We start from the raw sequence: 18,946 nt of genomic DNA, 5'->3' as shown, positions 1-18,946 counted from the left end.
AGGTTTTATTAACAAAAAAAAAAGAACGCTTTTTTTTGGTAAAAAGAGATAAAAGTTTATTTGCAGTGTATAAAATTAGACAACTTTATAAACGATACTACGAATGGTAAACTAAACAGCAGATAGAAAAGACATCTGTAAGTTGGGGGCCTCCCCATGATAACCTCTAGCTTTTCGGGGGGAGTATCAGGTATTCGTACCCATTATACAGCGGCTCCAGATCTTAGGCATACACAGCAACTGTATATCCTACCATCGCCATCTACAGGCCATGGGGACGTACTGCGCCTTCATCAAGACAAACAACAAAGAAAAAAAAAAAACTATTCTAAAAGCAGCTCATTTCCTATGAAGTATTAAAAGTTTTTACCTTGAGGTACCCTAAATTTTACTTAAATTGAAAGGGTCGGGGGAAAGGGGGAATGACACAAACCAGATACAGAATAGCAAAAAAACAAACATGTACAAACTTAGAAAAAGGAAGATTCACAGCTTAAAATGAATATAAATACAGGCGGAAAATAACGAGAGACTAAAAAAACCCGAAAAAAACAAACCAACGGAAAAATGGCAACAGCAAGAGGTATGGGGGCCTGTGTAATACTAATGTTATCCCCCCTCCCCCACCCAAGGAGGGGTCTGGGTTTCTCACAAGGGGTAATAAGGCAGCCATTCAGGGTGTAAGGAGGCACTTCTGTACCTTTCAGGACCCTCTATTGCACACGTATAATATATGTAGTGTTATCATCGACGCTGATACTATTAGTGTTACAGACCAATCCAATGGAACCTGTACATCCCCCCTCGTTCCACTACATCTTAAAAGCATTAATATTCCTATGTGACGCAGAATCGATAAAAAGAGGTGAATGTGCAGCCTAAGGGGAGGTTCTTTGGTTTCTGCTCAGCTACGACTTAAAGTGCGCAAGTCAAGACGACAAGAAGGGAAATCTTGCCAAAAAGTTATTAATCCGGGGACAGTAAGTGGAAACTTGAAAATAAAAAATCCTATATATTTGTGTCCCCACTGCAGTAACTATAAACAGTCACCGGGTGGTGCTGCAGCAGAGCACGTGCAGAACGGAGGACGAGGGGTTTCTGTTCCCCCTTTAATGTGACGATAATTATCTTGTGACCTTGTGTATGGGGGTGATTTAAAGACACACTGACTAATAAAGCCATGAAGGGAGTCCATACTTAATGAGCAGGAGATTTGGAGGGAGGGGGACTTCGAGGCCTGGATGAGTCATCTGCATAGAAGTCCCCCAGATCTCCTCTAGGGGGCACTGTGAGTGCTCCGCTCATTAGGATTTCTAAAAAAAAAAAACACAAGGAAGTGCAATATGCAGGGTGAAAGGTGGCAGCAAAAGTTTAGAAAGGCAGAACCCCCACCCCCTCCTTCCCAAAAAGAAGGTTTTATAAAAGAGGACCATCAGCGCCCCCTATAGGAGTGCGATTGTCAGGGCAGTGACAGGTTAGTCCCTAGCAGAAGATAACCTAGACCCCCTTATATCGATCCCCGGCTCAGTCAGTCACGTCATGCCATGCTCTGGCGCTTGTCGCTGTATCTGGGCAGCAGTGAGCGGGAGTGTTGCCCACGTCTGGCATTGGTAGCCAGCCTCTGCTGGGCCAGGAAGGACTGCGCTCCGCTAGGGACCTGTGTCCTCTCGTCTGTGACCTTCTGCTGCAGCGCCATCCCCTGGGGAAAGAATGGACAATACATGTAGTCTGTGCCAGCTACCCCCCCCCCACCCCATCCGGGCAACTCCACACAGACACCCACCATGTTATACCAGGCAGTGATTATCAGCTTCTCCTCCTGGTCTCTCTGAGACTTGGTCTTCTCAAAGTCAGTCTAGAGAAAAAGGAGAAGGGTGGAAGAGTATTACACCCCCATGTAATAAATATAAGGACCTCCGTCCCCCCATGTAATAAATATAAGGACCTCCGTCCCCCCATGTAATAAATATAAGGACCTCCGTCCCCCCATGTAATAAATATAAGGACCTCCGTCCCCCCATGTAATAAATATAAGGACCTCCGTCCCCCCATGTAATAAATATAAGGACCTCCGTCCCCCCATGTAATAGATATAAGGACCTCCGTCCCCCCATGTAATAGATATAAGGACCTCCGTCCCCCCATGTAATAGATATAAGGACCTCCGTCCCCCCATGTAATAGATATAAGGACCTCCGTCCCCCCATGTAATAGATATAAGGACCTCCGCCCCCCCATGTAATAAATATAAGGACCTCCGTCCCCCCATGTAATAAATATACCATGTAATAGATATAAGGACCTCCGCCCCCCCATGTAATAGATATAAGGACCTCCGTCGTCCTCCTCACCTCCAAGTGCCGGATCCTGGTGTCCTTCTCATGCAGCTGGTTCTTTAAGGCCTGGATCTCCAGAGGAGGATTGTAATTCTGCTGTTTAGGATCCAGGGTTTTAATAACCTGATAAAAAAAATGTAAGTGATCAAAGGAAATCCAAAATCTCTGGGGTAATGAGACTCGCCCCATAGTGCATGTGAGATATGGGGGAGGGGGCCGGAATATGTGAGGACCCCAATGCAGAATTACCGTGAGCACAATCTCCAAGCTCACCTCCAGGGGGCGCTGTGAAGCCTTACACATCCACAGCACAGCAGGCGTCATTCTGTGCAGCGCGGTTGTATTATTTCTATAGCGCCGCCATAGTCATCTAACTACATAGAGGCCTGCGGATAATTCTATGCTATAAATGTATGAAGTGTGGGTGGTCCGAGACCCCCACAGCTCTTAGTTGCTCACCGTTCGGGCTTTCTCCACATAGCGCTTGTATCTCTCCTCCATGGCTCGCATGTCCTCCTCTTTCTGCTGTAAGATCTGCTGCAACTCATCCACTTTCCGGGACACTGAAGAAGCAGAGAGGCAGTGTTATATAGGAAGTCAGGGAATAACACAGGAAGGAGAGAATCCCACAGCAAATCTTAAAGTGTTCCCCAACACCAAAGGGAAAGAAACAATTAAAAAAAAAAAATAATAATAAGTCAAAATTAAATTCTGTCCACTAGGTGGCGCTCATTGCACAAGGATCTTTCCAGGTGTCTGTGTACACTTTGCTCCCTCTAGTGGCCACTGCAGGTATATAGTAATTAATTATTATTATTATTATTATTATTATTATACATGAATAGGAAAAAGAAAAAGGGTTACTGTTCAGGTCAGCTTTGGGTTGCAGGGTTTCAATATATTCCCTCTTCTTCTGCAATTCTGAGTGAGCATCATGCAGCAACTCCCTAAACACAAAGCAGAGATCAGTGCTCCCGATATTATGACCAATGTTTTACATTTCCTAAAATCACAGGTAATCTCCTATCCATCAGGGAATATCGCTGGAGGCGCTCTCGCTTGGACGGTCTGCTTTGTGGCATTAGAGTGCAAGCTCTGCAGGAGAGCCCCCGCCGGGGCAGGACATGTACTTACAGATGTTCATCCAGTTTCCGCTTCAGCTGTGAAGACTATAACAGAGAAGTTATACATTAGGGTCCTGCTCGGACGGTACAGACCGATGGTCACACATAGGGGGCACTCACGTCTTCTGCCCGGCTGCCCTGCTCCTTCAGTAGTCTCTGCAGATCCTCAATCTGAGTCCTCAGCTCCTGGATCTGCTGCTGATTCAGCCTGAAATAAGGAGAAGTCAGCATCTCTGGAGGTCGGTACGGGGGGCCGCACCGAGAGGTCAGATGCACATGGACCCCCGCCTGCTCACCGGTTCTCGCTCTCCTGTCTGTTGCGGCCGCGGTTTGATTCTTCTAGCAGATTCTGCAGCTCGGACAGACGCTCCTGGTACGAGGCCTCCTGCACACAAAGCATCTTATTCTCCTGCTGCAGACGGAGCACGGTCTCCCTACAGGAGCACAGGGGTGAGTACAGAGCAGCCGTATACAGCCCCTACCCAATAATGTATATACGCAGGGGACTCTTACTTCAGCTCTGCAGGAAGGATCTCTGCAGCCAAGTTGTCCACAGTAGAAGACAGTCCAGAGAGGGCATCTGGGAATAGAGGAATATCTACAGCGTATAGCCAACATCGGCACCCACAGGTGAAATGCCTCCTATCCTATGTACTCTCGGCACCCACGGGTGAAATGCCTCCTATCCTATGTACCCTCGGCACCCACGGGTGAAATACCTCCTATCCTATGTACCCTCGGCACCCACGGGTGAAATGCCTCCTATCCTATGTACCCTCGGCACCCACGGACGAAATGCCTCCTATCCTATGTACCCTCGGCACCCAAGTGCAAAATGCCTCCTATCCTATGTACCCTCGGCACCCACGGGCGAAATGCCTCCTATCCTATGTACCCTCGGCACCCACGGGCGAAATGCCTCCTATCCTATGTACCCTCGGCACCCACGGGCGAAATGCCTCCTATCCTATGTACCATAAGCACCCACGGGCGAAATGCCTCCTATCCTATGTACCATAAGCACCCATGGGTGAATCTCCTCCTATTGTATGTACCATCAGCACCCATGGACGAAACATCTATTATATGTATCAGTATCCATGGGTGAAACTCCTATTATATGCGTCCATGGGAAAATCATCCTATTATAAGCACCATTAGCACACATGGGTGAAACACATCCTATTATATGTAACATCAGCACCCATGGGTGAAATGTTTCCTATTGTATCCACCATCAGCACCCATGGGTGATATGTCTCCTATTAGATGTATCATCAGCACATCCTATTATAAGTACCATTAGCACACTTGGATGAAACACCTCCTATATTATGTAGGAACAGACTCTGGCCAGCTGGTTGTATGCCGTATGTCGCAATGAACAACCCCCAACACAATGATCCGGGGTGTTCCTTTAAGTAGCAACTAGCGCCCACCTCACCCACAGCAAGTAGTGGCTATAGCGCCCGTCATGCAATATGGCGGCAGCGTCCTCTCACCTGCTTGCACCAGGCAGGTCTGCTGGAGGTGAGAGCACCGCAGCTCTTCATTCGTCTCACGCAGAGAGTCTCGTTCTGCCAGCAGCCGCTAAGAGGAAACACATGACAGCACCTGGTCAGAGACAGCGCCCACTGCTGGTGAAGAAGCAGCCGTGCAAGCGAGAAATTCTTATATGCCTGATGTTTCGTATAACACATATCCCGGGGGGTGGCTAAGCAGCAGGCGCCCCCTGTTCTCCGGATATGTCTTTGGTGGGAATACTATGAAGAAGACCCCATTAATGCAGGACGCATCCTCACCTCTCGCTCCTTCTGTAAAGTCTCAAACTTTTCCTTTAAGGTCTGGAACTCAAATTGCCACTTCTCCGCCCTCAGAGACTCGGCGGAGTGCTTCCTATTCATCTCCTGAACCTGCCATGGTGACAGAGGACAAGGTAACGCTGCACCGATCATACACCACCATGTTGTTGTAGTCCGCTCTGGACATCGCTGTCTCACCTGACGGCTCAGGCTCTCCATCTGTCCCCGGGACGCGTGCGCCTTGTGCAGCTCCTCCTCCAGCTGACACGTGCGCTGCATGTACACAGTGTTTCGCTCCTCTAGGAGCTTCACCTGGCGGCGCAGATCTCCCAGATCTTCCAGCTTCTTCTTATAAGACTCAACCAGAGACTCCAACTTCCCTACACGGTCTGAAGAGTGCCTGATGGGAGAGGCAGAAACGAGGGGTCACGGTCACATCCATCCCGAGGGGCCCCAGTAGGATAACCACTTGTTATCAGCCACTGCCCCAAAATCCAGAAGACTCCCCCTTATCCTGATCACTGGAGACCTCCATGATCTAATGGGGTCTTTTTGGACGGGTCCCCACCCTTACCTGAGTATGTCCATCTCGTCCCGCAGGGACTGGGCCTCTTGGGCCAGACCTGTTAGGTCCTGGTTACGCTGATGTAGGTCCTGCACCTCCCGATCCAGCTCCTCACACCGCTGCCGGTAGTCATCACGTGCACTCTCCAGCCTGAAAGAAGGGGGTGATGCAGTCAGATCGGCCATCTTTGACCATATGGGTCATTACAGTAATTTGCGTCCTCATGCGGAGGCCTCTCCCCCTACCATTCTCATTGTGTCAAGTCTACTGCAGATCCGTCATGCTATTCTCTCGGCTCTGCTCTTACCTGTAGTTCTCTTCCTGCAGTTGCTCGATCTGACTCTGCAGCAGGAGCATCTTCTTGCCGAACATCTGGGGGGTCCCGGTTTCGCTGTCGGGTGAATCCTGCCGCTCCCGGAGAGCTCGGTTCTCAGACACCAGATTACGCTTCTCCTCAATCAGCAACGAGATCTTAAAGGAGCAAAAAAGGTGGAAGGGGAGGGGAGGGTGGGCACGACACGGGGAGGAAAGGAGCAAGGTGCACAAACACGGCGTGAGAAGGGTTAAAGACGACAGTGGAAGAGGAGGGCAAGTTAAAGGGGAGCGGGGTCGTGCCACTGTAACAGCCTGTAGGGGTCAGCAGCGCGCCGTCTGCTGTGGAACTACAACTCTCAGCATGCTCTTGGGAGTTTTAGGGTCACAGCAGGTTACGGTGTGAGGAGCAATAGGTATTGGCAAAAGTGACTTCAGGAGTAAGCTGCTGTGGAACTACAACTCCCAGCAGGCACAGGACGGGGGGATATATGTGCGACCAGCTTGAGACTGGAGGTCCGTGCCCATGTGTATGTGGGCACAATCTCTAGGAACCACTAACATTATTGCCCTCCCACCCCCAGAATTTGAGGCCTGTGCCCCCCAGACATATACAAGTGATGCAGACGACACAGGGCACACGCAGCAAACAAGCGCACGGAGACCAGGCAGAGCGTGTCAGCGTTATGGCCGATTCCCGGCACTGCGATTGCCCCGCGTTAGGCACTGCTGGCATGCAAAAAAATAAAGGGTTAGGATTAGAGGCAGCGGGTACGAGGCAGGCGTTACACTCACCCAACAGCTCCGGAGGCCAAACCAAACTCAGCTCAAAACCTTTTTAGAGGGTGAAATCACTCAGTGAAGAGCCAAGTTTAGAAGAAGATGCCCGGCCCACCACCACCGCCGCCCGAGTCTGTAGGTCAGAGACCACGCCGGGGGACAGGCCATGTCAGATGATAGGAAAAGAAGGAATTCCCCTTAAAATATAATGGCTACTTAAAAGATCCAGGTATTGAAAAATTATAATTTGATGGTCAACAACGTTTGTCCTAGGGACGGGGCTCTGACAACCCCTACGGTGTGCAAATGACTAAAAATAAAGAAGTGTGTGTCACACTCCGTGGCCCCGGCGGGGAGTCTCCCAGCAGGATATCAGCAAATTCCGGATGCAAAAGGTAGATGGTGGCCTCGCCTATGACATCCCCTCCCCCCCTTCCGGGATTTAGTATCAGGGGGTCCGTAATTCAAAAATGCAGAATGCGCTGCCACCATCACCGCAAACACCTGCGCAACCGAGCAGTAAACGCCATCACCACAAGATCAGCGCATGCCCCCGCCGCCCGCCCGCCGGCGTACCTGCTGCTCCAGCTCGTGGCAGCGGTGCAGGATGCCCGTCTTCTCATCCGTGTCCTCGCTGATGAAGTAATATTTACGGGACTGGGAGGAAAGAATAAAAAGTGGATGAAGAGGAGGTGCAGAGCTGGAGAGGACTATGGAGGGGGCCACAGAGCAGTGCGGGGGCCGCTTACCTGACTGTCGTAGTTGACGTAGCTGTCGGGTGTCACAGCGTCTGTAGGTTCCTTTGTCAGGAGCTGAAGGGTTAATACATAGTCAGAAAGTACAGCCGCCATGTGGTACAAATCCGGCAGAAGGATCGCAGTGCACATAAACCAGCCAGCGCCACTCAGCGCCATGTACAAAGCACCGGAGAGCGATGTGCGCCTGGCAATGCATGCCGCTTCATTACAGTACCACCGCAGACCGAGTACCCACCGCCCAGTCAGTGGTGCCGGTATGTATGGCTGCTCTGTCCCGCACCAGACCCCTGTCACCCCCCCCCCCCAATCATCTCTGCAGTCCCCCAACCAAGGACCTCACAGGTGCACCCCCCAACCACCCAGATCCTCACAGGTGTGTCCCCCCAACCACCCAGATCCTCACCAGCGATCCCAAAACACATCACAGTGCCATGAACCGGGGGCAGAGACCCTGAATATGAGCGCTAACCCCCCCAGTATTGGTGATGAGTAAATCTGGCAGACGCGGCCATCTTTGGGTGGTATCCTCCAGACGGCGGCACCTACCTCCTGTATGGACTCCATGACGGCCTGCTGCACCGACTCTCCCAGGGTCATGATCCGCTGGATGTGCTCTGAGCAAACACAAAACGCAATAAAAGTTCACAGATCCTCTCATAAACGACGCCGGTCACATGGCAGGGGCGCAGGGCCAACGACGCCGGTCACATGGCAGGGGCGCAGGGCCAACGACGCCGGTCACATGGCAGGGGCGCAGGGCCAACGACGCCGGTCACATGGCAGGGGCGCAGGGCCAACGACGCCGGTCACATGGCAGGGGCGCAGGGCGAACGTGCAGACGCCCGCACTGATCCGCATGACCAGACTGCATTTAACCCTGTTAGGACCAGGTCGATTTTTTTTTCTCCTGAACCTGACCTGTAAACTTTTACTAACTTTTTTATGAGAAGAAATGAAAGGAGGGGAAGTGGGGGTGACGCATTCTCATTTATGCTCGCAGTAACTTTAGGTCAATAAGATTTGCCTTTAATTATGAAAATGTATAAACATTTGATGAAAACTTAGTTTGAAAATTGCAAATTTCTCTCATCTACTAAATAATCATTTTTGGAATGGCTTTTTTGTTAGGATATCCTAAGGATTAAACGTTTAGCAGGAATTTCTTTTTAATGTTAAAAAAAAACAAAAAACAAAACCAGATTTTATATATATATATATATATATATATATATATATATATATATATATATATATATATATATATATATATATATATATATATATATATATATATATATATTTTTTTATTTTTTTTTACGGACCACTTCACCTCTGAAGTAACTTTGAAGAGCGCAATTTTTGTTGTAAAATATTGTAGGTGTCATGTCAAATGGCAGAGCCCATGAGGTGCCAAAATAGCAAAAAAAAAAAAAAAAACCCATAAAAAAGGACACCATTTTGAAAACTGCACCCCTCAAGGAGGAATGTTGCACTATTTTTGGGCACCAAGAACAATTTTATAGACGAAAAAAAAAAATTAAATCGCTCCTGACATGGTGATAAATAATCTTTCCAAACATTAGGTTTTTTCAAATAATTTTTTTCGTGATTTTAACATTTTTAAAGTTCTTTATTTTGTGTTGAGATATATATATATATATATATATATATATATATATATATATATATATATATACACACACACACAATTTTTTCATAACTTTTTTTTTTTTTGATCACTGGCATAATACCCTGCAATACTCACGTAGTGCAGCGTATTAGACCTGTCAGTTTTATTTTTGCGGTGTTGACCATGTGGGATAAATCATGAAATATAGTTTTATAGCATGGGTCATCATGGAGGCTGCGATATCAAATAAAGGTCATAGAGAAGTTTGTTTTTTCTCCATTTTACACTTTTTATTACAATATTAGGGTACCAGAACATATAAACTTTTAATCACTTAGATCAGGAAGGGACACAACCTGCGGCCCCCAACTATCTGGTCAGAGACCTGCTTGTCAACGTCTGGTGGCCCGTCAGAAGAGTGGGAGAGAGAAGAACCTATAATTCGCTATGTGCCCCTCTCTGTAACCCCCAAATTTTCGCAGATTTTTATTATCTGGATTGCGGAGAGATTCACTTGTAAAGTTTAGATAGTCTCATTTACGCCAAGACCAAAGAAGGCGTCACCACAGATTCGTCTCTGGTGGAGTGTACTTTTTCCCCTGCATCATGTTGACCAAACAAGAGCAACAGATGACATGCCAGAAGCAAAAACGAACAAAAAAAACAAAACAAGACACGCCCCCAGAAAGGTCAGCCATGTAGTCCCAGCTCTCCTCCATGATCTCAGTGCTGGTATTTATTGTGCAGAGATGTGCGTCATTACCAACAACTTCACACTGACTGCTGGGAAATGAAAGCTGCAAGAAGTGTTTGTAATGACTCTGCTCTACTCTACACAGTAGATGCCACTTATTTGATGCAATGATTTACGGACGCCTATGAGATCTTGGCTTTGGCATATAGCAAATATAGAGGACGATGGGCTGACACAGGGAGTGTTTACGTGCAGTCAAAGTCCTTAGAAACCACAGTCTCTAAGGAGTTAAACTGCAAGGATTGGTAATATTGAGGGCAAATCTTCCCTGCTATGTCCAGCTATGTCCAGCTATGTCTCACCTTCCTTCTTGTCACAGCTGATGGCGCACCCCAGCACCAGCTGCACCATCTTTTTCAGTTCTGTGGTGTTGGAAAACTCTCCGATCATCGCAACATCTGGTATGTGATCCTCCGAAACCGGGTGCCCGAGAACCTGGTCAGTAAAAACATTTCACAACTGTGTCGGCTTCAGAGCTGAAATCTTCCTACATCATTGTCTGCACGGAGATTACGCTGGTTATTTAAGGTCTGGGAACAGTCTGGTGTCAGTTACCTAGTGTTGAAAAACACTACCCCAATGCGATGTACTGCCAACCCAGCAAGCTTACTGACTGTTTCCAGTACAAAACAAATGAAAGGTGTTTACAAAAGTTGCTCTTCTTGGTAAGCAGATTATACAGTGCCTTGTGAAAGTATTTGGCCCCCTTGAACTTTTCTACCTTTTGCCACATTTCTGGCTTCAAACATAAAGATATAAAATTCTAATTTTTTGGGGAAGAATCAACAACAAGTGGGACACAATCGTGAAGTGGAACGAAATTTATTGGATATTTTAAAATTTAACCCCTTAAGCCCCGAGGGTGGTTTGCACGTTAATGACCAGGCCAATTTTTACAATTCTGACCACTGTCACTTTATGAGGTAATTACTCTGGAACGCTTCAACGGATCCCCCTGATTCTGAGACAGTTTTTTCGTGACATATTGTACTTCATGATTGTGGTAAAATTTCTTCGATATCACTTGTGTTTATTTGTGAAAAAAACGGAAATTTGGCGAAAATTTTGAAAATTTTGCAATTTTCAAAATTTGAATTTTTAAGCCCTGAAATCAGAGAGATATGTCACACAAAAGAGTTAATAAATAACGTTTCCCACATGTCTACTTTACATCAGCACAATTTTGGAACCAAAATTTTTTTTTGTTAGGGAGCTATAAGGGTTAAAAGTTGACCAGCGATTTCTCATTTTTCCAACAAAATTTACAAAACCATTTTTTTTAGGGACCACATCACATTTGAAGTCACTTTGAGAGGTCTTTATGACAGAAAATACCCAAAAGTGACACCATTCTAAAAACTGCACCCCTCAAGGTGCTCAAAACCACATTCAAGAACTTTATTAACCCTTCAGGTGCTTCACAGGAATTTTTTGAATGTGGAAGAAAAAAATGAACATTTAACTTTTTTCACAAAAATGTTAATTTAGACCCAATTTTTTTATTTTCACAGAGGTAACAAGAAAAAATGGACCCCAAAATTTGTTGTGCAATTTCCCCTGGGCACGCAGATGCCCAATATGTAGGGAAAAAACCCTGTTTGGGCGCACGGCAGGGCTCGGAAGGGAAGGAGCGCCATTTGACTTTTTGATTGTAAAATTTGCTTGAATAATTAGCAGACGCCATGTTGTGTTTGGAGAGCCCCTGTGTGCCCAAACATTGGAGCTCCCCCACAAGTGACCCCATTTTGGAAACTAGACCCCCCAAAAGGCACCTATCTAGATGCACAGTGAGCACTTGGAACCCCCAGGTGTTTCACAAATTGATTCATAAATATGAAAAAGTGTTTTTTTTTTTTTCACTTTTTCATTTTTACAAATCAATTTGTGAAGCACCTGGGGGTTCCAAGTGCTCACTATGCATCTAGATAGGTGCCTTGGGGGGTCTAGTTTCCAAAATGGGGTCACTTGTGGGGGAGCTCCAATGTTTGTGCACGCAGTAGCTCTCCAAACGCAACATGGCGTCCGCTAACAATTTGAGCCGATTTTCCATTCAATTTGCTAGCGGACACCATGTCGCGTTTGGAGAGCCCGTGATGTGCCTAAACAGTGGAGCTCCCCCACAAGTGACTCCATTTTGGAAACTATACCCCTCAAGGATTTTATTAAGGTGTATAGTGAACATTTTGAACCCAGAGGTACGACACATAATTTGATAACATTAGGTCATCATATTGAATAAGTTGTCATTAGTCTTGAGCGCAAGTGCTCGCTACTTGAGTTTGCATCGGGTACTCAGGTATGCACCATGTACAGCGTGTGCTCGAGTGACATGCTCGAGTCCCTGCTCCGCATGTTTCACGGTTATTAGACACCCAAAAAAAAACATGCGGGGGATCGCTCGTGCATGGCAGGCAATCCCCGTAAAGTTTTTTTGGCCGCGAAGCATATGGGGCAGAGACTCGAGCATGTCACTCAAATACCCACGATACTCCATGCATACCAGAGCACCCGATGCAAACTCAAGTAGCGAGCACTTGCGCTCAACACTAGTCGCATATCGTCATCTTTTTTCTTACTTTTGAAAAAAATCCCAACCCCATCACAACCCTAACCCCAACCCCAGCCCTAACCGTAGCACATCCCTAACCCCATCACAATCCTAACCCTAGCACAACCCTAACCCTAGCACAACCCTAACCCTAGCACAACCCTAACCCCAAACCCAGCCCTAACCCTAGCCCAATCCTAACCCAAGAGTTTATTTCTGACGCCGTTCCTCGTGCGGTATAAGTGATTAGACGACTTTATTCTTCGGGTCGGTGTGATTACAGCGATACCAGAATCATATGGGGTTTTTATGACTGACAGCTGTCACACACTAAAAGACGCATTTTTTGTAAAATCTAGTTTTTGCATCGCCATATTTTGAGAGCTATAATTTTTCCAGATTTTGGCAGACAGTCATCTGACGGCTCGTTTTTTGCGGGATGAGTTGACGTTGTTATTGGTGCCATTTTCAGGCACGTGACATTTTTTGATCGCTTTCTATTCCGATTTTTGGGAGGCAGAATAAACAAAAACCAACAATTCAGGAATTTTTTTTTTTATTCTGTTCCGCGTGTGGTAAAAGTGATAAGGCAGCTTTATTCTTCGAGTCAGTACGTTTACAGCGGTACCACATTTATATCGTTTTTCTATGTTTTGCACTTTTACATAATAAAAGCAATTTTATAGAAAAAATTATTTTTTAGCATAGCTTTATTCTGAGAGCTATAACTTTTTTATTTTTTGGCTGATGGAGCTGTATGTCAGCTTGTTTTTTTGCGGGACCAGATGACGTTTTCAGCGGTACCATTTTTATTTATATTCGTCTTTTTGATCGCGTGTTATTCCATATTTTATTTGGCGGTATGATGATAAAGCATTGTTTTTTGCTTCTTTTTTTTCTTTTTTTACCGTGTTCACTGAAGGGGTTAACTAGTGGGACAGTGTTATAGGTCAGGTTGTTCCGGGCGATACCAAATATGTATACTTTTATTGTTTTTTTTTTATAATAATATTTATTGATGGGTACATTATATTTTTATTTTTGATGGATTATTTTATTTTATTTTTTTTTTATATTTTTGCAATTTTTTTTTTTTTCACTTACTGACAGTTTTTATACTTTATTACTTTGTCCCACTATGGGACTTTCACTTTTTTTCTCTGATCGCCTGCATGGCACAGGAATGCAGCACCATCCCTGTGCCATGCAGGCTGTCAGCGCCGGACAGGGAGAAGATTGTTTGGAGATGCACTGCGCATGTCCAAACAATCTTCCTGCTGTCTGGTGACCCGGATGTTGTCATGACGACATCGGGTCGTCATGGCAACACCCGGGAAGCCTTTGCAGACAGCGCTGGAAGCCGGAAGAGGAGGTGAGTATCTGCGATCACCTCCCCTTGCCCCCGCAATGCTGCGATAGGCTGCGATCGACTTCGATCGCAGCATCGCAGGGGTTAATGTGCTGGGAGCGGTGCAGGACCGCTCCCTGCACATAGTACCGGGTGTCAGCTGTGACAATCAGCTGACACCCGGCGGCGATCGCGCCCGCACAGCCTGTGTGCGCGCGCGATCGCGATGACGTACTAATACGGGTCTGGCTCTTAAGTCCCAGGGCACAGACGCGTATTAGTACGTCAGATGTTATTAAGGGGTTAAAAAAAAATTAAAAACTGAAAAGTGTGGCGTGCAATATTATTTGGCCCCTTTACTTTCAGTGCAGAAGTTCAGTGAGGATCTCTGAATGATCCAATGTCGTCCTAAATGACTGGTAACGATAACTAGAATCCACCTGTGTGTAATCAAGTCTCCGTATAAATGCACCTGCTCTGTGATAGGCTCAGGCTATGTGCCCACGTTGCGGAAATGAAGCAGAAAATTTCTGCTTCATTTCCGCATGTCCTCTCCCGGAAAAAACGCATGCGGAATTCCGCACGCGTTTATCACGCGTTTTCGACATGCGGAATTGCCTTGCGTTTTTTCATGCATTGAATAAGGCAATTCCGCATGCGGAAACGCAAAATTAATGAACATGCTGCGGATTTTTGAACGCACTATAAACGCTGCAGAAAAATCCGCAGCATGTGCATAGAACTTGCGGATTCTCATTGGGGACCATGGGGTGCGGATTGACAAGCGTTTTACAAGCGTTTATGCTGCGGAAAATCCGCATCAAAAACGCTTGTAATCCGCAACGTGGGCACGCAGCCTCAGGGGTCTGTTTCAAGTGCAGAGAGCATGATGAAGACCAAGGAACACACCAGGAAGGTCTGAGATACTGTTGTGGCGAAGTTTAAAGCCGGATTTGGATACAAAAAGATTTCCCAAGTTTTAAACATCTCAAGGAGCACTGTGCAAGCGATCATATTGAAATGGAAGGAGTATCAGACCACTGCAAATCTACCAAGACCCGGCCGTCCCTCTAAACTTTCATCTCGAACAAGGAGAAGACTGATCAGAGATGCAGCCAAAAGGCCCATGATCAATCTGGATGAACTGCAAAGATCTACAGCTGAGGTGGGAGAGTCTGTCCATAGGACAACAATCAGTCGTACACTGCACAAATCTGGCCTTTATGGAAGAGTGGCAAGAAGAAAGCCATTTCTCAAAGATATCCATAAAAAGTCTCGTTTGAAGTTTGACACAAGCCACCTGGGAGACACACCAAACATGTGGAATAAGGTGCTCTGGTCAGATGAAACCAAAATCGAACTTTTTGGCCACAATGCAAAAAGATATGTTTGGCGTTAAAGCAACACAGCTCATCACCCTCAAAACACCATCCCCACTGTCAAACATGGTGGTGGCAGCATCATGGTTTGGGCCTGCTTTTCTTCAGAAGATGGTTAAAATTGATGGGAAGATGGATGGAGCCAAATACAGGACCATTCTGGAAGAAAACCTGTTGGAGTCTGCAAAAGACCTGAGACTGGGACGGAGATTTATCTTCCAACAAGACAATGATCCCAAACATAAAGCAAAATCTACAATGGAATGGCTCAAAAATAAACGTATCCAGGTGTTAGAATGGCCAAGTCAAAGTCCAGACCTAAATCCAATCGAGAATCTGTGGAAAGAGCTGAAAACTGCTGTTCACAAACCCCCTCCGTCCAACCTCACTGAGCTCGAGCTGTTTTGCAAGGAAGAATGGGCAAGAATTTCATCCACTCGATGTGCAAAACTGATAGAGACATACCCCAAGCGACTTACAGCTGTAATCACAGCAAAAGGTGGCGCTACAAAGTATTAACTCAAGAGGGCCGAATAATAGTGCACGCCCCACTTTTCAGTTTTTAATTTTTAAAAAAAGTTTAAAATATCCAATAAATTTTGTTCCACTTCACGATTGTGTCCCACTTGTTGTTGATTCTTCCCAAAAAAATTAGAATTTTATATCTTTATGTTTGAAGCCAGAAATGTGGCAAAAGGTAGAAAAGTTCAAGGGGGTCAAAAACTTTCACAAGGCACTGTATCTATAGGAAACCTGTTAAAGGAACAGGCACATGATCAATGTGCAGTTGCACTCAGTGAACACCAGGTGGCAGCAATAAATAGCAACGCAAGTCAGACGTCCTGATGGGTGCGCTCTCATGTGCAAGAAAAGGTCACACCGCCAGAAAAAAAAGGATCTGACCCAACCTCATGAACTTTCCCAGACTGCCCAAATTATCTGTGTCCTGCCCGCTGGACTGTGGAAATATTATACGGTAAACCCTGAACAAATAGAAAAATTAATGTAATTTATAGGTTTTTGCCTTTTCAAGATCTCCGCCTGCAGTCAGTGAATGGTATACGTGTATACAATAGATATTAAAAAGTCTACACACCCCTGTTATAATACCAGGTTTTATCATTTAAAAAAAATCCTAACCAAGAAGAATCATTTCAGAACTTTTTCTGCCTTAAATGTCCCCCATAATCTGTACGGATACTTTGAGAAATAAACTGAGAATTTTTAGGTGGAAATAAAAACAAAACTAAAATAATGTGGTTGCATAAGTGTCAGCACCCTCATATAACTGGGGATGTTGTGGTGTTCAGAATTAGGCAATCACACTTACCCTGGTGCTACATAGTTGTCAGTGCACGGCCGCCATCATTTACAGCGATTCTGATTAACTCTATAGAAACTTTCACTGTTCTCGAAGGATTTTACTAGTTGCATTTTACAGTAAAAGCCGTAAACAGCTGACAACACAGCAAAGGGATCTTATAGGTAAAAGTTATGTCAGGAGAAGGGTAGAAAAAAAAAAAAAGTAAAGGACACTAGATATACCATGGATCACTGTGAAGACATCATCAAAAAGTGGCTTAAATTTGGTACAACAATGACATTATCTAGAACTGGACGTCCCTCAAAAATTGATTAAAAAAAAGAAAATTGGTTCGGGAGGCTGCCAACAGGCCTACAATAACTTAAAAGGACCTGCAGGAATTTCTGAGCAATAATGGTTGTGTCCTGCATGTGACCACAATCTCCTGTATTCTTCATATGTTCACCAGTGGGGAGGCTGGTAAGATGGAAGACTTTCCTTATAAAAGAAAAAACATACAAGCCCTGATATGTTTTGCCAAAACCTCCAGCAAGTCTGACAGAAGCAAGAAACCTGCTATATCTGAGGAGACTAAGGGGGCCATAACTCCAAAAGGTGCAAAGAAAACACTGTGCAACAGCAGATCACCATCCCCACAGTGAGGTGTGGTGGGGGCAGCGTTGTGCTTTGGAGATGCTTTTTTGGTAGATGAAACTGAGGCTTTAGTTTAGTCCACCTTAAGTCCCAAGTATCAGTCAATTTTTGCATGAAAACCTTCAGGCCTCTGCTAAAAAGCTGAAGAGGAATTTCACCTTTCAGCACGAAAGCAACTTCTAAATCACCAAAAGAACGGCTTCACCTGAAAGATCAGAGTTTTGGACTGATCCAGACCTGAGTCTAAGGGACAATCTGTGGGTGACCTGAAGAGGGCGCTGTACAAAGGAAATGCCCCCGCAATCTGACAGATGTGGAGCTGCTACAAGGAAGCATGGGCAAAAATCGCCAGTTCTAGATGTGCTGCGCGGAATTCAAAGGGGACTTTTATTAAAGCATTCGTGTAAGGGTGTGCAGATTTATGCAAATGCATTATTATACATATTTTTCTTCTTCCACCTGAAAAGATTTCAGTCTGTTTCTCAATGGATTTGTACAGATTATGGGTGACATAAAAGGTGGGAAAAGTTCTGAAATGATTCTTCTTGGTAGGATTTTATTACATGGAAAAACACTTGGCCTTGTAACAAGGGTGTGTAGACTTTTTATATCCACTGTACATCCAGAGGCAATCCTAGAACCTTTAATAGCGATGAGCGGAACTGACAACGGATATCGGCAGACTGGGCCGGGTTTTCTCTTACATGTATAGGTGCCTTATGAGAGCTAAACCTCTGAGCCCTTGGCTGATACACTGTAGCAAAGCGTCAGCTCAACAGACCATTATACTGACTGCGATGTACAGACTTTGCACTACAGCCCTATTGTATATAGTATATTTACAATACCAGAGAAAAGTTTGGACACCCCTTGGTTATGCAATGGTTTTCCTTGTTCTTACTGGAATGTGCACATTGCAGATTCTGACTGGAGGCAGCAAAAACATGAATGAACACATGGAGTAAAGAAACACCTGAGAGACAAACCAGAATATGTGTTACCTCTTAGATTCCTGCTACTTGATTTCTGAGGTGCTGTCAGTTTACGTTTTCTGAGGCTGGAAACTCTGATGAACTTATCCTCTGCAGCAGAGGTAATTCTTAGTCTTCCTATCTTGCGGCAGTGACCCTCATAAGAGGCCGTTTCATCAATCACTGATGGTTTTCATGATTGCACTTGAAGATACCTTCAAGGTTCTAGTAATTTTCCAAATGGACTAACCTTTGTGTCTACCGATGGGAAATGGCAAGGGGGTGTAAAGCTGTCGTCAGAGTAAAAGAGGGGGGGGGGGTACTGTGAGTAATCTAAAGGTGCAATACATATTCTGGCTGGTTTCACTCCTGTTCCTTTACTCCTTGTTGCCATCAGTCAAAATCTACAATGTGCACATTCCAAAAATAACACAGATATTGCATGAACAAGTGTGTTCAAACTTTGGAGGGGTTCTGTATATGCACCCTTAGTGTGGCCCCTGCATCATATGCTGTGCACAAAAATATACATTTTTCTTTTTTTCTGTTCAGGGCTGGATAATGATTCATCCTGATCACAGGGCATGTTTCCTCAGGATGGGACAGTCCAGCTGGTGAGGAGGAAGTGCGGGTGGAGGACAGGACTTTACAAAGATAAGAGCAATGACATGCCAGATAGGGA

At 45.5% G+C, this 18,946-nt stretch overlaps 1 protein-coding gene across 2 annotated transcripts in view; it reads right to left on the bottom strand.

The window, feature by feature from the left end:
- Nucleotides 1–29: 29 nt before the first annotated feature.
- Nucleotides 30–18,946, bottom strand: part of HOOK2 (hook microtubule tethering protein 2) — a 153,883-nt gene continuing 134,966 nt past the window's right edge. For both annotated transcript variants that reach the window (XM_073654300.1, XM_073654301.1), the window contains exons 5-22: nucleotides 10,364–10,496; nucleotides 8,224–8,291; nucleotides 7,669–7,731; nucleotides 7,496–7,576; nucleotides 6,135–6,298; nucleotides 5,837–5,977; nucleotides 5,461–5,662; nucleotides 5,263–5,373; nucleotides 4,963–5,050; nucleotides 3,974–4,040; nucleotides 3,757–3,894; nucleotides 3,581–3,668; nucleotides 3,471–3,505; nucleotides 3,201–3,283; nucleotides 2,796–2,899; nucleotides 2,352–2,459; nucleotides 1,784–1,855; nucleotides 30–1,699 (exon numbers count right to left, since the gene is read on the bottom strand). In XM_073654300.1, coding sequence (XP_073510401.1) covers nucleotides 1,538–1,699; nucleotides 1,784–1,855; nucleotides 2,352–2,459; nucleotides 2,796–2,899; nucleotides 3,201–3,283; nucleotides 3,471–3,505; nucleotides 3,581–3,668; nucleotides 3,757–3,894; nucleotides 3,974–4,040; nucleotides 4,963–5,050; nucleotides 5,263–5,373; nucleotides 5,461–5,662; nucleotides 5,837–5,977; nucleotides 6,135–6,298; nucleotides 7,496–7,576; nucleotides 7,669–7,731; nucleotides 8,224–8,291; nucleotides 10,364–10,496 — 1,908 coding nt within the window. In that variant the 3' untranslated portion in view covers nucleotides 30–1,537. The remainder of the gene's footprint in view (nucleotides 1,700–1,783; nucleotides 1,856–2,351; nucleotides 2,460–2,795; nucleotides 2,900–3,200; nucleotides 3,284–3,470; nucleotides 3,506–3,580; nucleotides 3,669–3,756; nucleotides 3,895–3,973; nucleotides 4,041–4,962; nucleotides 5,051–5,262; nucleotides 5,374–5,460; nucleotides 5,663–5,836; nucleotides 5,978–6,134; nucleotides 6,299–7,495; nucleotides 7,577–7,668; nucleotides 7,732–8,223; nucleotides 8,292–10,363; nucleotides 10,497–18,946) is intronic.

This window comes from Phyllobates terribilis, unplaced genomic scaffold, assembly GCF_046119375.1.
Source record: "Phyllobates terribilis strain yellow unplaced genomic scaffold, ASM4611937v1 Scaffold_11__3_contigs__length_659146591, whole genome shotgun sequence".
Lineage (NCBI taxonomy): Eukaryota > Metazoa > Chordata > Amphibia > Anura > Dendrobatidae > Phyllobates > Phyllobates terribilis.
Note: the sequence above shows the minus strand (reverse complement) of the source record. Positions and strands in the feature narration are given on the sequence as shown.